The sequence below is a fragment of the Piliocolobus tephrosceles genome, chromosome 19, assembly GCF_002776525.5.
Source record: "Piliocolobus tephrosceles isolate RC106 chromosome 19, ASM277652v3, whole genome shotgun sequence".
In the NCBI taxonomy this organism is placed as follows: Eukaryota; Metazoa; Chordata; class Mammalia; order Primates; family Cercopithecidae; genus Piliocolobus; species Piliocolobus tephrosceles.
The window spans coordinates 52,494,635-52,505,529 of record NC_045452.1 but is presented as its reverse complement, the minus strand read 5'-3'; the positions used below and the strand labels follow the sequence as shown (position 1 = coordinate 52,505,529).

Genomic DNA, 10,895 nt, shown 5'->3' with positions numbered 1-10,895 from the left:
GATGGCTTTATAAAGAGGAGTTCCCCTGCACAAGCTCTCTCTTTGCCAGCCGCCATCCATATAAGACATGACTTGCTCCATCTTGCCTTCTGCCATGACTGTGAGGCCTCCCTAGCCATGCGGAACTGTGAGTCCATTAAACCTCTCTTTCTTCCCAGTCTTGGGTATGTCTTTATCAAACTGCAACAGGAGAGGGCACAAACTCCTCCTTTCAGGGAAAAGGAGAAAAATGTAGAGTTCAAAATGTCTGTGGTTAACCACGTAATCTGTCTTCTAGTAAATACTATTTCCTGGGAGAAGTGTAGTTACTTTGGAAGGAATCTGAACTTTTAAAGTTATTGATGTACCACTTACTATTTAAAAGACAGTGATTTACAAAAAGACTACCCAGAAAGGCCTGGGCTTTCCAAGGTTTCTCCAAAACCCCTCAGGTATTCCTGATGAGCAAGTGAGACATTCAGAGGGTTTAACTCACCATGTATGTCTAACTTAAATGTAATTTATGAGTCATTGTTTTCTAGTCAATAGCTAAATACTTTCACATATTTTTACTTATGGGATATAATTGAGGAAGAGATACAAATTCAAAAAGCATCCAGAATTGAAAGCTCTTTCCATTTAATTTATGGTATATACCAGGGTTGGCAAACTGAACCTACAGAACAAATCTGACCTACTATTTGTTTTTGCAAATAGTTTTATTAGAACACAGCCATGTCTGTTCATTTACTCATTCTTTATGGCTACTTTTGTGCTACAACAGCACAGTTGAGCAGTTGCGACATAGATGGTATTGACAGGATAGTTGACAGGATTGACAAAGTTGCGAATATTTACCTTTTGGCTTTTTACAAAAGAAGTTTGCCAACCACTGGTGTGTATTATTAGATACATTAGTAACAAATGACATCATAAATTTCTTTTTAGCAATCATGTATATCAAGGATACAAAAAATGTATTTCACTAGAACAAAATCTTCTATTTGGCCATCTTACTTCACCTTCCTCTATAACAAAATCTTATTGCCAAATAATTAAAGAAAATAATTTGGTCTTCTGATTCAATGTTTGTGTCTCAGGTTTCCTTCCCAGGAATTAATTCCCACTTCAAAAAACAGACACACACATTCCAAAAGTGTTCTTTTATTTCTAGTAACATATATTGTATAAATACTCTATTTTATATGCACTTTCACAAAAGCGATATAATTTAAAAGTTTTTTCATTAGAAATAAATGTATAAAAATAAATATGTTATTATAGGCATTTATTACTAACTATAGTCCTTCTTGGAAGGAACACCCAAACCAATACTTATAAAGTACATGTAATTTATAGTAACATATTTTACTATATACATATGGAAAAAATTGTATTCTCACAGAAGAGCTGAACAGACATTCATCAGGATATGACTGTTGGACCGGCTGCTGGAGATGGACCTGCTACCTCTCAGCAGCCTCCCCACAAGTGATCTCAATGTCCCCAAACCTGTGGGACCCTGTTCTACACACCTCATTTTTGTTCCGGCATTTCATCCTTCTTGTGTGATTTTACTGATTTTCATGAGACACAAGTTACTTCTTTACATCCATATTCCCAAAGCAGGGTTACATGGTAGGAAAGAAAGGAAGTTAGAGGCACTAATCTCGCTGTGTCTCCTCTAGTTTTTACCAGCACCTAATGCTTCACTGCTTTTTTTTACCATTGTAGACTTTAATAAATACATGGAGTTGTTTTTTCCTCAAAATGAATTACACAGATAACGACTGAGATGGTCAAAAAAGTAAAGAGGAAGCCGTTTCAGTCATTTCACGTTGCTGAGCTTTTCTCTCATGTTGAACAATCTGAAGTTTTAATTCTTGGTAGAAATAATGTATAAACATTCTCTGAAACCATAGCAGCCATAAACAGTGCTGGTCAAAGGTCCTATTTGGACTCCTTTCTCCCCCCTTGTTAGTGAGGTAAAGTAAAACAGGTCTTAGTAAAATCTCACCTTTCTCCTACTTTTCCATTTCCCAACCCCCATGATACAAAGTATTTGATAAGTACCAGGAAACAGGGGTTGTAATAGTTGTAACTTTTTTTTGACAATTGCTTCGTTTTTTTCAAACTTGTAATAGATGTAACAAAAGAAATAATAATAATGCCCGGGGCTTTATTATGCTATATCACTGCTCAGAGGTTAATAATCCTCACTAACTATCCTATCAAATTTGCAACTGGCAGTTTACTCTGATGATTCAACTCCTTTTCTATCTACCCCCACAATCCCACCTTACCGATACACCTCACTGGTTACCGGCAAGATACGCTGGATCCCTCCAGCCTTCTTGCTTTCTGTGCACCAGCCCTTCCTCACTTTGCCTTGCCCTCAAAGCTAACACCACTTAACTGCATTCTGCCATTGTGCAAAAGTCTATGAAATGTTTAGGTTTCTTTAAAGGATCACAGCTCTCATGAGATAACACCCCCCCATCATGGGACAGACATTTCAAGCTTCTTTTTTTGTAACCCTTCCCACAGGTCTTAGAACATGATGACCACTCCCCCAGCTGCCACTGGGGACAGGGATGGTCTGCACAAGGTCTGGTGCTGGCTGGCTTCACTTCCTTTGCACACTCGGAAGCAGGCTGTCCATTAATGTCTCGGCATTCTACTAGTCTTCTCTGCCAACCCAATTCACATGACTTAGAACATTCGCCCCACTCTTCTATGACCCATGCTGAAAAAGTGGGGATAGCATTGAAAGATTCCTTCTTCTTCTTTACGAAGTAGGTGTATTTAATTTTAGGTCGAAGGGCATTGCCCACAGTAAGAACCTGGATGGTCAAGGGTTCTTTGAGAGGACTAAAGCTGCGAATTCTCTCCAGTGCCGCAGAGGACCCGCTATACCTCAAGACAACACCTTTGTACATAATGTCTTGCTCTAAGGTGGACAAAGTGTAGTCACCGTTAAGAATATAAGTGCCATCGACAGCTTTGATGGCGAGAAAGCTGCCATTGTTCCTGGATCCCCTCTGGTTCCGTTGTTTCACTTCGATGTTGGTGGCTCCAGTTGGAATTGTGATGATATCATGATATCCGGGTCTGCAGGCGACAAAAACAGGCATAAATCTCTGAATCACTGGCTAATTAGATTATTTAGCTTAAAAACACATTAATCTTTTATGAGACATGATTTTTTTCCCAGGCCTGTTGAAAGGCCCATTTAAATTATAACGTCTGCGAATAGGTGTTTTAAAACTTACTTTGCACTAGTAACTGATCCTGATATTTTCTTACAAGTAGATCCATTTCCCCCACAAACACCACATTTATCAAACTTCTTTTTGGAGTCTATGATGCGATCACAACCAGCTTTTACACACTGTCCTTGCACACAGACAGAGGTGGAATCTGGGCTACATGGAGTACCATCTACAACCTGAAAAAAGGACACATGTCTAGTGTTACATACAAGCAAAGGAAGGAGATGCTGCAGTGACAAGTTTAAACATATTCTCTCCACTTTCCTGACCATGCTAATTAAAAACAGTACCATCTACATATTATGCATTTCATGCATTTACCCTTCACTTTGGCGTGTTTTTCAATACTACATATAGACATCTGAAGAAATTAGAGATTTTTAAAAATTATTTATCTATTGACCTAGCTCTCCTCCAGCTAAGGTCATGAAAGTAGAACTCTTTGTCACTTTGATTACTGCTGTATCTTCAGAGCTTAGAATAATTAATATCTGGCAAGAGTAAGTGCTTCATAAATCACTTGCTGAATACTGAATCTGCAACTTGGGAGTATTTTCATAGCCCATGGTGCTAATGACACATGATCGTCTCAATCACATTAAATTCCATTTTCTATCTCAGAGCCAGATGTATTCCCTTAGCAAAGCAGCAAAAGAAATGATGTTTTTCCTAGTTCAGTATGTGTTTTCAAACATAAAAATTATCAATACTCAGACTGCCATTTCAATTATTCTGTTTGCATCTGCTACTGCTAGTTACCCAGTAACAAGTATTTTGGATCATGCATAAACTATTTTCCAAAACTAGTGGTTACTGTGTGAACATATAATGTATCTAACTATGAGCTGTATGTGAAGCCTAGTCACACAGAGGAGTGCTTGATTGTCCAAAAAGCTTCTCCTTGTAATAAAAGAGTAATAGTGAACAACTGCAAGCATCTGAAATGTTAGATTTAAGCTTCATTCAGAACTGAAAACAACACTAAACTCAAAGCAGGCAGTTGCCAATTAATGTAAAAGAAAAGGAGTTCAAGTGTGAAATTGAAGATATGTTAGTATGGAAAGCAAAGAAAGTACATCAAAAATTACTTGAAAAGGTAGCAAGCCTACGCCTAAGTTTTTAGGTAAAAATAAGGTAAAAATTACCTTGGGCTGCAAAACAAAGAAGTAGCCAATGCCTTTGGCTTGGCAGATGAGCTTGCACCTGTCCTTTGGTGAGACGCCAGCGTACTTGGGAATCCATTCCACCGCGGGTCCACTCCCAAAGGAAGCTTTTGAAAACTCATTGTGTGCCTCACATTGTTCCTCTCTAAAGGTTTTTCCTGGAAAGAGAATAATATGATAACGTTATCAGTTTCTAATCTTGAGCCACCTGTTTGTGGGTATATCTTTTTTTTATCCCACTTCTTAAAATCAGAGTCCGTTGCTCCTCACCATTATTGTCTGGACAGTCCTCAATGTTACAGGATCTGTAGCGTACTCGCTTGCCTTCACAGTACTTCCCTCCATTCTTTGGGACTGGGTTATCACATTCCCTCATCGTGTACTGGACTCCTCCACCGCACGTTCTCGAACAGTCTCCCCAAGGTCCCCACATCCCCCAGCTTCCATGAAAAGGAGTCTAAATGGAGACACAAATCATCAGCATTAGAATTCTCTAAAGAGAACTTTTAGGGTGTCAAAGAAAACCACATGGGACAAAGAATCAATTCTAAAAATAAGCCATCTCGCATTCCTGCTAGAGGACACAGATGGGGATGTTTAACTTGGTATCAAATCTTTTACCATCACTTTGTTCTTTTCAATTCTGAATATGTTTCAGTAGAAAAACTCACATCAAAATGCTTTCTGTCGGTTTTGTTCACACATTTGCCATTGATACACCATTTCCCTTCTCCGCAGCTGGTGCCATCTGCCCATGGGAAGTGTTTGGTTTGGCACACTAGCACTCCGCCAGAGGTGCCGGTACACCACAAGGTGCTGCACGTGCTAGCTGCATCAGGGCAGTGTTTGGAGTCTTCCCCAAATGTAAACTGGCACTGCCGGTTGGCATCGTACGAGGTGCCAGGGAGATCGCCTGGGAGCTGTATGGGATTCTGGGGCTTGTCCATCAAACATTCCCCTGCAAAGCAAATGCCAACCAATATTAATACAGAGTTAGTGAGGGCATGCAGAGATAGATCCCATTTCAGAAAATATTTATCATATGAGAAAACAGATAGCAAAGTGATTTGAAAACTGTAAAGCTGGGGGAGGGAAATGCTAAAGAGATTTAGATTACTATTAAGATCTTATCCTCAATGGAGTATTTCTATATTAACAATGACTAGGAAGTTATTGATCTGCTAACAATGTGAATGAATGGACTTTGGGAGCTACTCAACGAGAAGCACTATTTTTTATTTGGAATTAAGATCTCAACAGTCAGGATCTTGACAGAGGAAAAGTAATGTTTAAGTGGGGAAAATAAAAAGAGCAAAAAGGAAACAGTTCATTTAACTAAACTTTATGCATGAAAGGTTGGATGCCATCTAGAGAGAGTAGCTGGAACATCTCACCATGACCATTATCCAGAAATGATGTAATCATGTAGGCACTGCAAGGAGACCAAGGCTGGCTATGGTCCAAGTTGGAAAGCATTGACGCCATCATGTGGGAATCCTGGTTCACACCATTAAGGCTGGCACACTGCTTTGCATCATCATGTGGCATGTTAAACACGTGGCCTAGGAAGCAATCCAAAACCCACATTAAAATATGGATCATGGCTCAGTGTGGTGGCTCACACCTGTAATTCCAGAAGCTGAGGCGGGCGGATCACTTGAGGTCAGGAGTTCAAGACCAGCATGGCCAACATGGCGAAACCCCGTCTCTACTAAAAATACAAAAATCAGCTGGGTGTAGTGGCATGCACCTGTAATCCCAGCTACTGGGCAGGCTGAGGTAGCAGAATCACTTGAACCCAGGAGGTGGAGATTGCAGTGAGCCAAGATCATGCCACTCCACTCCAGCCTGGGAGACAAGAGTGAGACTCCATCTCAAAAAATAAATAAATAAACAAATAAATAAATAAATAAATAAATAAATAAATAAATAAATAAAATAAAATATGGATGATTTGCAGCAGGTTCTTTTTTCCCAACAGGGATTCTTTCATTTGTCCCAAAATAATATTTCTAAAGGAAGAAATATATTTAGGAGAAAGGCTATTTTGGAGACCATGTCTACTTTTCACAGGGTGTAAACAAACATACACATTTCCAAATGTCCAGAGCTACTGCTATCTTATTTTTTACTTTAATAAAAATGACCATGTTTGAAATAGTGAAAAAATATTTTCTAGTTTCTAATAAGATGTACTAGGACCTAAAATAGCGATATAACCTACAGACTCTCCTTCTTATATTGTTTTACCAGTTTACATTTCTGAATTGGGCTTAACTCCTGCTTGGAAGCAGCCTTACCTAATTCATGGGCTGTGGTGAAGGCAGCTTGTAAACCATCATCTTCTATGACAGAGCAGCTTCTGCTCGGATCACACACAGTTCCAACATCAGCCATCCCAAGAGTATCACATGTCTGGGACCCACACAAGTCCTACAAAAAGCAAAGGTAAATCCTTATTAATAAGGGGAGCATGAACCTTGGGATCTAAATTTTTTTGGCAGGGTGTGCCTTCACATATGCTTTGGAGCATCTACATTCATTATTGTTGACATAAGATTTCATGTGACTTTAATCAAGCTTTTCTCCTAATGCTTTTAAAATAGAACTGTGAAACTTGAAATATTAAAATTACAGTAGAAATAAGTAAGATAAACCATGCTAGCCAATTAAAAAAATGTTAACTGCAAAAACACTGGTGAAATGCCTTGTATATATCTTTTTGGTACAATGTAGACTCCTAAGAGGACAGTCTCACAACTGGTACCTTCTTCCTCTTACCTGTCTGGTGAAAAGAATTGCTGTGTCATAGTGCTCTGCATCCCGGTCACTGGGTGGGTTGTGCTGCTTTTGCCAGTTGCAGAAGTTCCGCAGAGTGAGGGCAGCATTGGAAGTCACTTCCGGCCCCTTCTGTTCATCGTGGATGACCAAGATCTTCACCACCACCAGGCTAACTGAATTACGAATGCTGGGGTGTTTGTACAACCTGGCTGCCACCGAAAATAACGTGAGAAGGTAATGCTTTAGACCACTGCCGTGGAATTCTGCCATCGACTGGTCTGCCACAAGCATGGTTTCCACATAGCGGTGACTGGACACAAATCGCTTCTTTCTTATGCTTCCAGTTCCTGTAAAGAAAAAAAAAGAAAGTTTGCTACGGTCAGGCTGTCCAAGAATAGTTACCTTTCTAGCATATATTAGGAAAGCCTAACCAGTCAAAGCAAACAAAGCAAAAATATACCCGGAACAACAAAAACAAAAATATTTGCATCTCTTCACTCAAAGTGTTATTTTTAAAGTTCTCTTCTCTCCTTTAAATAAAAAGACCAGGCGCTCCTCTGCATGGTCAGGCTCTTTCTGTGTGTGTGTAAGCAGGATTTCTTCTGTTGTCTTTGAAATCCTACAGTCTGAACAAGGCAGTTTCGCACATCATCCTGCCCAATTGTAAAATCTTGGAGCAAGGGTGGCAGGCAGAGGCCCTGAGTCACTCTTTCACAGGCGAGGGCTCAAATCCTGAATGAGATCATCGGGCTCCACGTGGAAGGCCTCGGGTAGGGCCTGGGCTGCTGCCAAGGGGCCGGGCCTTAAGGAATCTCAGACTGCACAGCTCTGCTGTCTCATTCCAGAGGTCCCTGGGGTGCTCCGCTCTTGCCAATTCCGGGCACAAGGACCACCCACTCTGCCCAGCCGCCTATGGCCCCACTCCCACTGCCCCAGGGAAATAAGTTCTGACTTCCAGGCAACATTGATTATTTGGAACACGGTCTTCCACTCCGGACTGAGACCCAACCCCTGGGGAAAGTCCTGAACTGGGCTGCGACCACTTTGTTGCCAGGAGTAGAGGAGCAGGGGAAAAGGGGAGAATTATTTTAAAAATACACGCGAGAGAGTTAAAGAAGGAACAAGGCACCAAAGTGATAAAAGGAACTGGAGAATAAGCACTGCACACAACAGAGAAGGCGTAGCAGGAAGGACCTGCAGTGACTTTCAACAGTGCTTGAGAGCAGAATTATGGCCGCGAGAGGGAGTGCAAACTGGGAGGCGGGGCAAGCCCGGGAAAGACCTCCCAAGCAGGTTCTGCGGAGGGGCCCCACAGCCTTCAGCCGGCCCGGGTCAGCCTTATAAGGGGGAAAGGGGACAGATCCTGCAGAACAGAGATCCTAGCGTAGCCGCTCAGGGTACCTTCCTAGGTCACCATTGGTCCTCTGCCCTCTCCACATCCGCCCTCCAGTGAGCGCAGGATGCACGCACAGGCAGCGGTTACAAAACTCAGCGCAACATTGCAACCCGGACAAAAAGCACACACAAAATCGTTAAAAAGAAATACACAGAGTGGAAAGAACTCGCACAAGCTCCAACTCTAAAGGTGGAAGGAGTCAGGTTACAAATTCTCCCTCCCCGGCCTAAATGCTTTGCTTTAGTTTGCAGAAAATCGTTTGTCAGTTTTTTTCTTGGTTATTCATTATTCGGCCAAATGAAAGTGTGTTTTCTAGCTGAGTTCACCAATCCAAACCTCAAACCACATTCCTCCACTCCAGGCCCGCGTTCTGTCCGCGGACTTATGCTCCTGCCTGCCAGCAGGAGTCTATCCTGAAGTCGCGTGGGATAGAGAAAGTGAGAAGAGGATGAATGGACAAACGAGAGCAATTCTTCTACCTGTGGGCTGTCCTACGCGTTGCAGTGCCGGGTCCTGCGGCGACCACTGAGCCCCTTCGTCCTCGCCCTCATTCCCTTCGTCCTCGTCTTCCGTCTCCGCTTTCCCAGTCGGCCGGGGCTCGTCGTCCACTACCCCGCACGTGCCGCCGCCGTCGCCCTGCCGATTCCGCCGCAGGAGGTGGAACTGTAGTGGTGCCGGCGGCTTCTCCCCTGGGGCGGCGGTGGCGAGGCGCTCGCTGGCGGCGGGCAGCGGCTGGATGAAATACGCCTCGCCCCGCAGGTAGAAGGCGCCGCGCACGCCCTCGCAGAGGCTGAGGGCGGCAGCTGAGCTGGGATCGCCATTCACTGTGCCGGAGTAGAAGCAGTGCGCCAGGTCGGGTTCCGGAAGAGGCGTCTCCGACCCGGGTTTGCGCCCCACGTTCTGGAGCGTGAAGCCGGGCGCCAAAAAGCTGCTGTCGGGCCGCAGCTCTAGATCCAGCTGCTGGTCAAAGGCGTGCAGGCGGAGGCGCGTGGTCCCGTGGCCCGGGGCGCGCTCCAGCTCCGGCACCACCAGCTCCTCGTCCTCCTCGGAGGGGCGCCCGAGTGCGTCCGACACCGCCAGTAGCGCCGCGGCAAGCAGCAGCAACGTGGGCACTGGCCCAAAGCTCCGAGACCCCGGAGCCCGGTCAGCGTTCCCCATGTCGCTGCCCAACTTGCGCCTTCCGAACCCCTCGGGTACAGCTCGCTGCATTGGAGCCCCAGGAGACACCGCTGGCAGCAGCGCACGGAGCGAGAGAGCTTTAGTTCGGGTCGGGAGAGCAAAGCCTCGCTGGCCTGCTCTGGATTGTTAAAATTAACAATTTCTATTATTCGTTGGAAGGGCGCGCAGAGCCGGCTACAGCCGAAGCTCCCGGAGTCACTAAGAGGAGGCGCTGCAGTTCTGCCTGCGCGCGGGAAGTTTTTCTTCCAGCGCAAAGTTGGAGACACTGAGAGGCAGGCGCAGGCAGAGCGGCTCTGCGGGGACAAGAAGCGCTCTGGGGCGCCTCCGGGGCTGAGGCAACGCGGAGATTGGTGCCTGGCGCCCCTCTTCGGCCTCCGCCTTGGCTGCGGTGTTGCTCACTCTGCGCAGGGCTCTCCCCTCTCTGTCCGGTAGCGCACCCTGGCTTTGCAATAGCCCCTGGGTCGGAGCCGCTTTCCAGCGAGTGCAAGAACCGGGCAACCGAGCGGTCCTTTTATAGTGGACCGTGAACCCACCCGCTCCCCCACCCCACTCCTCCCCTTTGGCCCTTTTCCATCCGAAAGACGCCGCCCCCGGCTCCGTTGGTGCTAAACCGCGCTCTGCGCTGCGGGCTAGGGAGGGGGAGGGGGCAGCCTCCGCCCTGGCTCCGCGCCACTGCTCGTCCATCTAGGGGCGGAAGGGGCACTGTGACCAGCACTTTGTACTGCTGGGGCCGCTCCAGGGAGAAGACTCTCCCTACCACCGCTCTTCTCCCTCGCCGGTTTCCTGGACCACCCTTCCTCCCCACCGCCCGGTTGCGGTAACTCAGTTACCGCGCTGGGCTGCGGTTCCCGGGCAGGAAGGTTCGGGTGGAGAACGGAGTCCCTTCTCCAACATTTCCCTATCCTGGAGCTGCCCTGAGTCTCCTTCCCTACTCCCTCAGTTCCCTCTTCCCCAATCTAGGAGATGAGCTAGGGCTACACTTTCTAGAAAAATACCCCACCCCACTTCTCCACCTTCGCAGCCTGCCAGGATCTCCTTAGCCGCCGCCTGCTCTCTTTGCCCCAACTTTTCTCGGGAAAGCTTGGTTGGCCCTGCGCTTCCCCCAGAAAGCATGCCTGGGTGAGG

At 45.5% G+C, this 10,895-nt stretch overlaps 1 protein-coding gene across 1 annotated transcript; it reads right to left on the bottom strand.

Moving 5' to 3' along the window:
• Positions 1-1,127: 1,127 nt before the first annotated feature.
• ADAMTS1 (ADAM metallopeptidase with thrombospondin type 1 motif 1) lies at positions 1,128-10,255 on the bottom strand. The gene is made up of 9 exons (XM_023190047.2): positions 9,071-10,255; positions 7,196-7,542; positions 6,715-6,847; positions 5,809-5,976; positions 5,086-5,372; positions 4,685-4,871; positions 4,397-4,572; positions 3,252-3,427; positions 1,128-3,090 (listed from the first exon to the last, which is right to left on the bottom strand). The coding sequence occupies exons 1-9, from the start codon at positions 9,798-9,800 to the stop codon at positions 2,391-2,393; spliced, it is 2,904 nt and encodes a 967-aa protein (XP_023045815.1). The 5' UTR covers positions 9,801-10,255; the 3' UTR covers positions 1,128-2,390.
• Positions 10,256-10,895: the final 640 nt, after the last annotated feature.

Coding starts and splice junctions, on each gene's coding strand:
- ADAMTS1 (XM_023190047.2), bottom strand. CDS start 9,800: ATGCAGCGAGCTGTACCCGAGGGGTTCGGAAGGCGCAAGTTGGGCAGC. Junction 6,848..7,195: donor CAATTCTTTTCACCAGACAG/GTAAGAGGAAGA, acceptor TGCTTTTTGTAG/GACTTGTGTGGGTCCCAGAC. Junction 3,428..4,396: donor TCTTTGTTTTGCAGCCCAAG/GTAATTTTTACC, acceptor TCCTTTTTTCAG/GTTGTAGATGGTACTCCATG.